General features: G+C 40.3%; 1 protein-coding gene across 1 annotated transcript in view; it reads right to left on the reverse strand.

The window, feature by feature from the left end:
- The window catches only part of PAPSS1 (3'-phosphoadenosine 5'-phosphosulfate synthase 1), a 111012-nt gene that overhangs the window by 16704 nt on the left and 81345 nt on the right, over window positions 1-12963 (reverse strand). The window contains exon 11 of the mRNA XM_043438310.1: window positions 2622-2851. Coding sequence (XP_043294245.1) covers window positions 2622-2851 — 230 coding nt within the window. The remainder of the gene's footprint in view (window positions 1-2621; window positions 2852-12963) is intronic.

Below are 12963 nucleotides of genomic sequence, written 5' to 3' on the forward strand. Positions count from 1 at the left end.
GTTTTAGAAAAGGCAGAGGAACCAGAGATCAAATTGCCAACATCAGCTGGATCATCGAAAAGGCAAGAGAGTTCCAGAAAAACATCTATTTCTGCTTTATTGACCATGCCAAAGCCTTTGACTATGTGGATCACAATAAACTATGGAAAATTCTTCAAGAGATGGGAATACCAGACCACCTGACCTGCCTCTTGAAAAACTGTATGCAGGTCAGGAAGCAACAGCTAGAACTGGACATGGAACAACAGACTGGTTCCAAATAGAAAAAGGAGTACCTCAAGGCTGTATACTGTCACCCTGCTTATTTAACTTATATGCAGAGTACATCATGAGAAACGCTGGGCTGGAGGAAGCACAAGCTGGAATAAAGATTGCCGGGAGAAATATCAATAACCTCAGATATGCAGATGACACCACCCTTATGGCAGAAAGTGAAGAACTAAAGAGCCTCTTGATGAAAGTGAAAGAGGAGAGTGGAAAAGTTGGCTTAAAGCTCAACATTCAGAAAACAAAGATCATGGCATCTGGTCCAATCACTTCATGGCAATTAGATGCAGAAACAGTGGAAACAGTGACTGACTTTATTTTTTGGGCTCCAAAATCACTGCAGATGGTGATTGCAGCCATGAAATTAAAAGATGCTTACTCCTTGGAAGGAAAGTTATGACCAATCTAGACAGCATATTAAAAAGCAGAGACATTACTTTGCCAACAAAGGTCCGCCTAGTCAAGGCTATGGTTTTTCCAGTAGTCATGTACAGATGTGAGAGTTGGACTATAAAGAAAGCTGAGTGCCGAAGAAATGATGCTTTTGAACTGTGGTGTTGGAGAAGACTCTTGAGAGTCCCTTGGACTGCAAGAAGATCCAACCAGTCCATCCTAAAGGAGATCAGTCCCAGGTGTTCACTGGAAGGACTGATGCTGAAGCTGAAACTCCAATACTTTGGCCACCTGATGCGAAGAGCTGACTCATTGGAAAAGACCCTGATGCTGGGAGGGATTGGGGGCAGGAGGAGAAGGGGACAACAGAGAATGAGATGGTTGGATGGCATCACCAATTCGATGGACATGGGTTTGGGTGGACTCCGGGAGTTGGTGATGGACAGGGAGGCCTGGCATGCTGCACTTCATGGGGTGGCAAAGAGTCAGACACGACTGAGCAACTGAACTGAACTGAATTCCAAACCTCATGGGTGACCTGAGGGGTTCGAGGCTTCAGTGGAGGAAAGAACTGCAGATGTGGTAGAAATAGCAAAAGAACTAGAATTAGAAGTGGAGTGTGAAGATTTGACTGAATTGCTTCAATGTCACAATAAAACTTAAATGGCTAAAGACTTGCTTCTAATAAGCAAAGAAAGTGGTTACTTGAGATGGAATCTACTCCTGGTAAGATGCTGTACAGAGTTTTAAATGACAACAAAGAATTTAGAATATTACATAAACTTTAGCTGATACAACAGCAGCAGGGTTTGCAAGGACTGAGTCCAATTTTGAAAGAAGCTCTATTAAACAGCATTGTGTAATTACAGAGAGCTCATTAGTGAAAGAGTTAATGGATGTGGCAAACTTCACTGTTGTCTTGTTTTAAGATACTACCACAGCCCAACCTTCAGCAACCACCACCCTAATCAGTCAGCAGTCATCAACATCCAGGCAAGACCCTCCACCAGCAAAAACATCACAACTCACTGAAGGCTCAGAGAATGATTAACATTTTTATCAATAAAGTTTTTTAAATTAAGGTGTGTAAATTGCTTTTTAGAAATACTGTTACTGTGTGCTTAACATACTATAGTATATATAAACATAACTTTTATCTGTACTAGGAAACAAAAAAATTTCATGTGACTTGCTTTATTGGGATTATTCACTTTAATTTCAGTGGTTTGGAACTGAAACCACACTATCTTGAGGTATGTCTGTATGGATATTATCTATACATAGCAACTAATAAAATTTTGCCAGTCAAAAGAAGATAGATACATGTTCAATATTATCAGTAATTTGCACAAAAAAGTTGTTCATTTTTGCTCCTTCTAAGATCTTTGAAGAATGAAGTTGCACTCTTAATGGTCAGCATACCCAGTGAGCTGCCAACTCACTGTATCTGTGACATTACAAGAATATTTGAACTTTGTATGCCTCATCTTACTGCTAATCTGCAAGATGGGGATAACTGCACCTACTTCACAGGATTAGTATAGGGCATTAATTACAAGTATTAACTTAATACCTATACTGCAATGAGGACAGTGCCTGTCACACAACGACTGCACAAATATTAGTCAAACTCTCTTATTACATAGGTCCCTTGCGCTTACTAGCAAAATCATCACTGAGTCCTTGGACTACTTGTGTAAGGCAGACAGAAATGTCATCACTGCCTTAAACACTTCCCAACAAAATTCCTAAGATCATGACCCATGAAACCAGATTCAATTTTTATTTCTACTTCTAAAGTATTGAGAAATTAGTTTCTTTGGTTTGCCGGTCTCTAAAATTGGTACAACAAAGCCTGCCATTGGTAAGCTGTTGTAAAGATGAGGCAATACATTAAAACCCTAGGAGCAGCTCAGAACACACAGTGTTTCACAGATTTATGCACAGAATGTAAAGCTTACTGCTCAGAGTCATAGTAGTCCATCCGCTTCTTTTTCTTGTTATAAGCGGCAACTCGAAAGGGAACGATCTCCAAGGTGATCAGGCCCGGGGCCATGGTCAGCACTTTGGCGCCATGAGTCGGCTCATAAAGATCCTTCCCTGTTTCTGGATGGGGCATGCCAGCAGGGTCTCGTCCAACAATGTAGAAGTTGGCTCCGGCAACCATCCGTGCTCTGCAATGCCACTGGACCTAGAATAGAAATGGTCACATTAGATAACCGTGATTTCATGACCAGTGCTTAGAAGTAGGAAGTGGATAATAAATGCATACACTTCTTATATAATCAATATCTATCAGTAGGAAATCTCAACAAATTAAAATCATCATCTTGGGAAGCCAGGGGGGAAAAAAAAAAAAAAAACCCTTCCAAAAAACTCTACAAGTATATATGTATATGGAGCTGGGAAGCATAAAACAAGCTGTTGGCTGTGACTTAACAGCCAGCTACTTTCAAAGGTAGCTCTGTAGCCTATACCATCACACTGACTTACTGTTTAAAAACAAAAATTACTTGGTCTAACACCTAGAACTATAGCAATCTAGAAGTTAGAGTAACTGGAAGAGAGCATCATTCTCATTAAAACAAGAAGGAAGCGAATCCTCAAAGGTTAAGTGACTCGGCCAACAGACTGTAGGACAAACCCAGGTCCACACATTTGGTCTTAGTTCCCTCGCAGTGTATGGCTCCATTATTTAGTAATTTACAAAACCATCTCAGTTCTATATGAATAGCTGTATAAATGATGACCACTTCATATCATTTCATCTCTCTTGATAGCATCTCTTCTAACAAGTACTTTATATCAACATAGTTCATAAAGTGCAAGAATATGAAGGCAAGCCCAAACCCTGTATTTGAACAGGTTACCCTGAAGATTTTCAACTTTTCTAGTTGTTTCTGCTGATATTGACATCTATATTTCAAACAGTATGTGCATACAGTTGTAACTTGACTGTTAATTTTAGATATTATATACTGTCATCCCTCAGTATGTGTGGATGCACAAGTCCCAGAGTCAGCCCACTGTATTCAAGATTCTGCATCCATGGAATCAATCAAGCACAAATCATGTAGTACTGTACATACTTACTGGATAAAAACCTGCATATAAGTGGACCTGCACAGTTCAAATTTGTCATGTTCAAAATTATAACAGAGGCATTATTTCCACATTATTATTTCCTACTATAAAAGAAGATATTTGGCTCTTACTCCACTATCTTCATTCCCTATCCCATTTATTCAATAAACACTGTGGTATCAATACTTTGGTGAAATAACCACTTATCCGTAAAATGGGGATTACAATCTTATTTACTGGATAGAATTTTTAATAAAATTAACATGTAAAAAAACTGAGGACTTAGAATAGTACCTGGCACAGAGTAAGTACACAATAAATGTTGGCTGTTATCATCTTTATTTTACTCCTCTCCTTGTACAACTGTTTTTCCTATAGTTAATAATTGCCTTAATTTGTTTTCTGCTTGCTTAGGTTTCCATATATTTGTGTTTCTAGATACCTTGTACTATCTTTCTTCCTAAACACACAGTTTAATACAATTCTCAGTCTCCCTACAACTGAGTTCTGATCAAAGAAATGAAAGCCAAAGTGATGTGTGCCACTTCCAGACATGGGTCATTAAAAAGCCTCCTGAGCACTAGCCTAGTTTGCTTTCCTCATGAGCCAGCTAAAGAGAAAGGACCCCCAAGGCCCTATAACTTCCTCTTTTTCCACTACAGTGTTACTTCTGCTTGCAGTGAGCTGCAGTAGTTCTGTTTGCACCAGATGGCAAAACAAGAAGCTAGAAGACCTTTGTTCTCCACATACACCACCTCTTCCTCCATCTACCCTAGATTCAGCTCTTCATGAAATATCTGCTCATCTCCCTCTGCCCCTCCACAGCAGACACACAGAAGAATTCCACTTGTTCAGACTCAATTTCTATCAAGGGGTCAGTCAGAATCAAATCATCAATTAAGTACTCTGCAACTCCACTTAAATGTAAAATCTTTTCTGGCTCATGAAAAATAGCTACTGCTTACGGAGTTAAATCAAAAGGGCAATCTAAGTTTTCTGAACTTAGGTGAACTTACTTTGCTCATTATATATTTATGTCTGGATGCTTAAATCATTCAAGTGCCAACTGGTCAATAAACCAGGAATATATTTCAAAAGCATGATGGTGACATGGACCAGTTTTAACTCTGCCTTGTAAAACTGTCAGAAAATTTAATTGCTTCTCTGACTTCTTTAGAAGTTATATGAGTAAATTAAACATAAACACAACAAACATGGAGTCAGCTTTCTCCTGCAGGTGACCTAAACGGTTTCAATGTATATTTTAATGAATGGTTCCCTTATGAGAAAACTTTATGATTTTTAACAGCCATGAGTAAGCAAATCAAATGTCATTCTTCCAAGAAAGCCTAGTGTGAGTCAACTTATAACCTACTGAACAGGTAATATGTTTTAACGAAGAGAATGCAAGTCAGCCATGGCTACTGGTATCTGGTTAAGAACACAGGCTTTCAAATCAGGCTATCCTAGATATGAATCCTAGCTTTGCCCCTCACTGACGGAAGAAGCGATTTCCTTATACAAGCCTCAGTTTCCTAATTTATAAAAATGAGAATGATAACACTTAATGCATAAGATTGTTGGAAGTTTTGAAAGTACTCAGGATACTACCTGGCCTTCAATAAAGAAAAGTTGTTATTACTGCCACTATTACTATTACTCTGTTGCCGGGGTCCAGCCTCGGCAGGATCCAGGGGTACCCTCAGGATGAACGGCGTTGGCGAGAGAAAGAGAGAGATAGACAGAGAGAGAGAGAGAGAGTGACCAGACTGGGGGTGCAGCAGAGTCTGGCAAATCTTTATTTTTTACCGTAGCTTTTATATTCTAAGTTAGGACATTTCTAAGGATAAGATAGTTTAATATTACATCAGCTTATCCTTCACTAAACGAGGGTGTTTTCTGCATACTTCTTTGTGAGAGTCTTGTACATTATCTTCTGGCCATGGGGCCTATTGACATTTTATGACCTAGGTGAATGCAAAGCTGTTTTCCGTAATCTATTCTTTAATGAACACAAAGGTCAGTCCTTTTGCAGAAATTATCAGTTAAATTTATCTAAAAGGTTTACCACACAAAGACTCTGCAGCTCCGGTGAGGCAGCCCCTGTTTAGCATTCCTGGTTAAAATGAACAATTCTGAACTCTTATTTTTCTAAATCTTTAACCACTTTTAGAATAATATTTCTGTGTTCTCTAATAGGGCTTCCTCACCCCCGAAGGGCTCTGTGCCTATTAGGGCCTTTTGTGTGATCAGCTTCTTTATTCTGTTTATGATTAAGGTGTTGTGAGCAGTCATGTGCATTAGTATGCATTTGCCAAGCAGGCTAGAATGCCAGCAAAGGGGTCTAAATTGAAACACTCCTTTCATCCTGGATAATCTTATAGGATCCCACCGTCTGGGGGACATATTGATTAAAGTTCTAAGTTGATTCTGTTTGGAGAGAGATCGGGGAAGGCCTTCTACCTGTGTCACAGAAATTAGGGAGTAGTCTAATATAGCAAGCATCAGAAAGACAGAGATCATCTTTAAGGTGAGCGCCGGGGCAGCTTTTCGAAATCCCTGAAGTCCTGATCTGCCTTGCTTGTCAGGTCTTCTCCTCATGACCTTGTCACCAGTGGGATCTCGTGTGCCGGCTCCCAGCACTCTGTGAAGTATTTCCTGACAATCACAGCTGAATTAATTGCTTCCTGACCAGAATTCCTAAAGAAAATCCCTTTCCTCTCTGAAGAAAATGACATGCTGCCCAGAAAATGGTTGTTAAAACCCAGAAAGAGCTGTCTGTCTATCTGGCAGACTGAGGTCAAGATGCATTCCTTACCTTTTTATGCCACTGGCTAGCATGATTACCAGGAAACTGCATACTGAAGAAGGACTACAATATATGCCTGAAAGTTTACTATGAACCCCTATAAGAATCTGTAAATGGCCAACTTAACAACAAATGAATTATTTTCTGCTTTACTTTCATCTGTGTAGCAAAGACCAAATAGCTTTGTCATTTTTTTCTGATTATAAGAGTAATTTAATTCACATGTGGCAGACACTGCTCATTGCCTCCACAACAACTGATTTCTCTTTGTCCTGATCTCCCTATTCCTTGATGACAGAAACCTCCCCGTAAAGGACGAAAAGGCTACGTCCTTGCTTTCCGAGCAATGCAGCATGGGCACCTGAGCAAATAACAATCTCTTGGGAAGTTGTCTAGAGGATTCCTGAAAAACTTTTCTTCCTCATTAATAAAACTTTCAACTGCCACTTACCTGAAATGTCTTCACTTCATCTTTAAATTTGCTTGACTATAGAATTCTAGATTAATAGACATGTTTCTACTTTTTTTTCTCTCTTAAAAATGCTACTCCATTGCTTCTAGCTCATAACGCTCTTGAGAAGCCAGCCATCACTCTCTGCTTTTAAGGTTCCTCTCTATCATAAATTTTCAGCAGGTTGGCTACTCTGTGCCTAATTGTGGTTTTCTTTGGATTTATCCTTTCTTATATTTATTGGGCTGCTTGAATTTGTAGGCTGATGTTTCCCACCAATGGCAGAAAACTTTCAACCCTTTTTTTGCCAAAACTTTTTGTGCCACATTCTCTCTCTCTTCTTTCAGAACTTCACTTATACACATGTTAGATGGCTTGAGGTTGTCCACAAGCTACTGAGGCTTTGCTTCTTTTCTCCCATTTATTTTCCTTTTTCAAAGAATTCCTACTGACTTTTTAAACTCACTGACCTTTCTCTTCTGCCAACTCCAGTCAGCTTTTAAGTTTATCCAATAAATGTTTCTGTTTCAGATACTACACTTTTTTAGCTCTTGGTTTTCCACTTGATTTTTTTCAGCTTCCACTTTTCTGAGAGTCCTCACCCATAAGACAATATTTTTGTTTAAGAAGCTTCAATGTTCTTATTGGCTAATTCCAACATCAGTATCATCTAAAGGCACGCTTCTAGTGAAAGTTTTTATTCTGGATTATAAATCAGTTCCTTGCTTATTTCCAATAATTTGTTGCTGTATGCTGGACTTGTGAATGAATGGTTTTAAGGAGCCTGAATAATGCTGTTTTCCTTTAGAATGTTGAGAGCCTGATTGCAGCAGGCAGGTAATTTACTGGCACCTCTTCTTATCTTTTTGAGGCTCAATTTTAAGCTCTATTGGGCAGGTTCAGTCCAGTTTTTTGGGCCAATTACCAACCTACTGCCTTTCAACTCCAAATTCACCCTTAGTATTTGCTGAGAAAATGGATTGAAAGCTAAGCATTTCTCCTTCACAGCGAGCACAATGTTAAATCAGCAGAGGGCATTAGAGGGACACTGGAGAAGGAAGGATGTGTAGTGGTACCTGAATATGGGGCTATTTGGTGGCACAGGGGTCCAGCAGCAAACCCAAAGTGCACACTTCTTCAACAACCTCAAAGCCCTAGCCTGAGTCCAGTGATCACCTCGCTACAGTCCTCCTAATGCAAACTCCAGTGCACTCCAAGCCTCCCACCAGCAGCTCCCTGACTTCTGCTTACTCATGTATCCCGCTGTGCTCAACTGGGCCTCAGAGGGTTGCTTCCTGCATTAATTGCAACATGGGTATCCCATACTGTGCACCAATCTGGCAGCAAGCCAGCTCCCAATGAATGTCCTGACCCCTACTGAGCTTACCAGTCTTTAGCCTCAGCTAGCCTGTGAACCAGAGAGAGGGTGGTTTCCTGTTATCTGGCATCTGTGAACCAGTGTGGTCCAGAGAGTCCACTCAACTTCACCATCCAGTGGGATGAAACCATACCTTTTCCAATGAGATCTGAAGCCCAGTCTTGGGGAGAGGATCCCTTTTCCAAATCTACCCTTCCTTTGGTAATCTCCCTCAGCCCTAGGGTACCCTTTAGAGTTCACTCTGCATTTTTTTAGTTACTTCTCTACTAAAGTTTAATAATTCTTTAAACTTCCCCTGTCCAATTCTGTGTGATTTCCCACTTCCTGGCTGTAAACAAATTGATATCATGCTTTCTGTACAGTGTGGCCTATTTTCCAAAAGCATGTGTTTCTGGTGTCTCAGTTGCATACCTAAGATGTTAACAAGATTTCTCTACTTTAGCTACACTGGAACGTCATCTTTCAACAGTGAATAACCTCTAGTACCTTCAATCCACTCTCAAACTTACTGTAGCCACTCTATACCAGGCCTCAGAGTCTTGCCCTGCACAAATGCAGTCCAAGAAACTCTGGGGAACACCCTCACATCTTCTGTTGCCCTGAAAGTGAAAGCGTTAGTCACTCAGTTGTGTCCGACCCTTTGTGACCCCATGGACTGTAGCCCACCAGGCTCCTCTGTCCACGGAATTCTCCAGGCAAAAATACTGGAGTGGGTTGCCATTTCCTTCTCCAGGGGATCTTCCTGACCCAGGGACTGAAAGCAGGTCTCCCGCACTGCAGGCAGATTCTTTACTAACTGAGCCCCAGGGAAGCCCTGCCTTAGTTCTGTCCTGCAAGTCTTGTTGCTTCAGCAGCGCCGAAACCCAATCTCTGCCTTCTTAGCTCAACAGGTGTATTTATGCAATGGAATACTACTCAGCCACAAGAAAGAATGAAATCCTGACATTTACAACATCAATGTATCCAGAGATTATCATACTACCTGAAGTAAATCAGAGAAAGACATTTATAAGATATCACCCATATGTGGAATCTTAAAATACTGGTACAAATGAACTTACTTAGAAAACAGAAAGAGACTCACAGACATAGAAAACAAAGTTATGGTTACCAGAGGGGAAGGGAAGAGGGGAATAAACTAGGACTATGGGATCAACAGATACACATGGCTGTACATAAAATAAACAAGGATTTACTGTAGAGCAGTACAGCATATTCTGTATTGTTACTATATTCATTATTTGGTAATAACCTATAACGGAAGATAATCTGAAGCTGGACACCTGAAACTAACACAATATTGTAAATCAAATCAAATATAAAGGATGGGAGAACAACAACAACTCACCATCAGCAATTGTCATTGAAAAAAATCAGCATTTGTTTCAGAATTTCCTCCCCAAGTACATTTTTGCAGCTAATGTTTTTTGGCTCTACATAACTTACTTCCACAATGTAAGCAATACAAGTAAGAATTAAGTTTTGCTACCCAATAGTGCTAAAAGGGGAGTATTCACAATTCAAATTATAATCAGTTCTCAAATAAGACTGATCTATGCAAATCCTGTAATGGTTCTCCCTGCCATCCATCACAGATTAAGATGTTGTGCAACTAACAAACCAAAAATCAGTGACATAGGAACCTAAATTACTTATCTCCATACACAGAATAGTTACAATGTAAACACTTTAGAATTAGAATAGTTCTTGAATCATCACAATATGATGTTTAATCCATTACCCCTTTTTATAAACATAAAAGTCTCATTTGCTCCCTGACTCCATTAGAAAATAGTTATCTATCATCTACCAAAATCAGATTGATTATATTCTTTGCAGCCAAATTTGGGGAAGCTCTATAGAGTCAGCAAAAACAAGACCGGGAGCTGAATGTGGCTCAGATCATGAACTCTTTATTGCCAAATACAGACTTAAATTGAAGAAAGTAGGGAAAACCACTCAACCAAGCAGGTATGACCTAAATCAAATCCTTTATGACTATACAGTGGAAGAGAGAAATAGATTTAAGGGACAAGATCTGATAGGCAGAGTGCCTGATGAACTATGGAGGGAGGTTCGTGACATTGTACATGAGACAGGGATCCCCAAGAAAAAGAAATGCAAAAAAGCAAAATGGCTGTCTAAGGAGGCCTTACAAATAGCTGTGAAAAGAAGAGAAGTGAAAAACAAAGGAGAAAAGGAAAGATATACTCATTTGAATGCAGAGTTCCAAAGAATAACAAGGAGAGATAAGAAAGCCTTCATCAGTGATCAGTGCAAAGAAATAGAGGAAAACATCAGCAGACGAATGGATAAGGAAGCTGTGGTACATATACACCATGGAATATTACTCAGCCGTTAAAAAGAATTCATTTGAACCAGTTCTAATGAGATGGATGAAACTGGAGCCCATTATACAGAGTGAAGTAAGCCAGAAAGATAAAGAACATTACAGCATACTAACACACATATATGGAATTTAGAAAGATGGTAATGATAACCCTATATGCAAAACAGAAAAAGAGACACAGAAGTACAGAACAGACTTTTGAACTCTGTGGGAAAAGGCGAGGGTGGGATGTTTCAAAAGAACAGCATGTATACTATCTATGGTGAAACAGATCACCAGCCCAGGTGGGATGCATGAGACAAGTGCTCGGGCCTGGTGCACTGGGAAGACCCAGAGGAATCGGGTGGAGAGGGAGGTGGGAGGGGGGATCGGGATGGGGAATGTGTGTAACCCCATGGCTGATTCATGTCAATGTATGACAAAACTCACTGAAATGTTGTGAAGTAATTAGCCTCCAACTAATAAAAAAAAAAAAAAAAGAAATAGAGGAAAACAATAGAATGGGAAAGACTAGAGATCTCTTCAAGAAAATCAGATACCAAGGGAACATTTCACACAAAGATGGGCAAAATAAAGGACAGAAATGGTATGGACCTAACAGAAGCAGAAGATATTAAGAAGAGGTGTAGGAATACACAGAAGAACCAGACAAAAAAGATCTTCATGACCCAGATAATCACAATGGTGTGATTCCTTACCTAAAGCCAGACATCCTGGAATGTGAAGTCAAGTGATCCTGAGGAAGCCTCACTATGAACAAAGCTAGTGGAAGTGATGGAATTCCAGTTGAGCTATTTCAAATCCTGAAAGATGATGCTGTGAACGTGCTGCACTCAATATGCCAGTAAATTTGGAAAACTCAGCAGTGGCCACAGAACTGGAAAAGTCAGTTTTCATTCCAATCCCAAAGAAAGGCAATCCCAAAGAATGCTCAAACTACTGCACAATTACACTCATCTCACATGCTAGAAAAGTGATGCTCAAAATTCTCCAAGCCAGGCTTCAACAATACGTGAACCATGGACTTGCAGATGTTCAAGCTGGTTTTAGAAAAGCCAGAGGAACCAGAGATCAAATTGCCAACATCCTCTGGTTCCCTGAGAAAGCAAGAGAGTTCCAGCAAAACATCTGCTTCTGCTTTATTGACTATGCCAAAGCCTTTGACTGTGTGGATCACAATAAACTGTGGAAAATTCTGAAAGAGATGGGAATACCAGACCACCTGACCTGCCTCTTGAGAAATCTGTACGCAGGTCAGGAAGCAACAGTTAGAACTAGACATGGAACAACAGACTGGTTCCAAATAGGGAAAGGAGTATATCAAGGCTGTAAATTGTCATCCTGCTTATTGAACTTATATGCAGAGTACATCATGAGAAACACTGGGCTGGATGAAGCACAAGCCAGATCAAGAGTGCTGGGAGACATATCAATAACCTCAGATATGCAGATGACACCACCCTTATGGCAGAAAGTGAAGAACTAAAGAACCTCTTGATGAAAGTAAAAGAGGAGAGTGAAAAAGTTGGCTTAAAGCTCAACATTCAGAAAACTAAGATCATGGCATCTGGTCCCATCACTTCATGGCAATTAGATGCAGAAACAGTGGAAACAGTTACAGACTTTATTTTGGGGGGCTCCAAAATCACTGCAGATGGTGATTGCAGCCATGAAATTAAAAGACGCTTACTCCTTGGAAGGAAAGTTATGACCAACCTAGAATACATATTAAAAAGCAGAGACATTACTTTGCCAACAAAGGTCTGCCTAGTCAAGGCTATGGTTTTTCCAGTAGTCACGTATGGATGTGAGAGTTGGACCATAAAGAAAGCTGAGCACAGAAGAATTGATGCTTTTGAACTGTGGTGTTGGAGAAGACTCTTGAGAGTCCCTTGGACTGCAAGGAGATCCAACCAGTCCATCCTAAAGGAGATCAGTCCTGGGTGTTCATTGGAGGGACTGATGATGAAGCTGAAACACTAATACTTTGGCCACCTGATGCGAAGATCTGACTCATTTGAAAAGACCCTGATGCTGGGAAAGATTGAGGGCAGGAGGAGAAGAGGATGACAGAGGATGAGATGGTTGGATGGCTACACCGACTCAATGAACGAGTTTGAGTAAACTCCAGGAGTTGGTGATGGACAGGGAGGCCTGGTGTGCTGTGGTCCATAGGGTCGCAAAGAGTTGGACACGACTGAGCGACTGAACTGTACTATACTGTATCTACC

The sequence above is a fragment of the Cervus canadensis genome, chromosome 19 (assembly GCF_019320065.1).
Source record: "Cervus canadensis isolate Bull #8, Minnesota chromosome 19, ASM1932006v1, whole genome shotgun sequence".
NCBI classification, from domain to species: domain Eukaryota; kingdom Metazoa; phylum Chordata; class Mammalia; order Artiodactyla; family Cervidae; genus Cervus; species Cervus canadensis.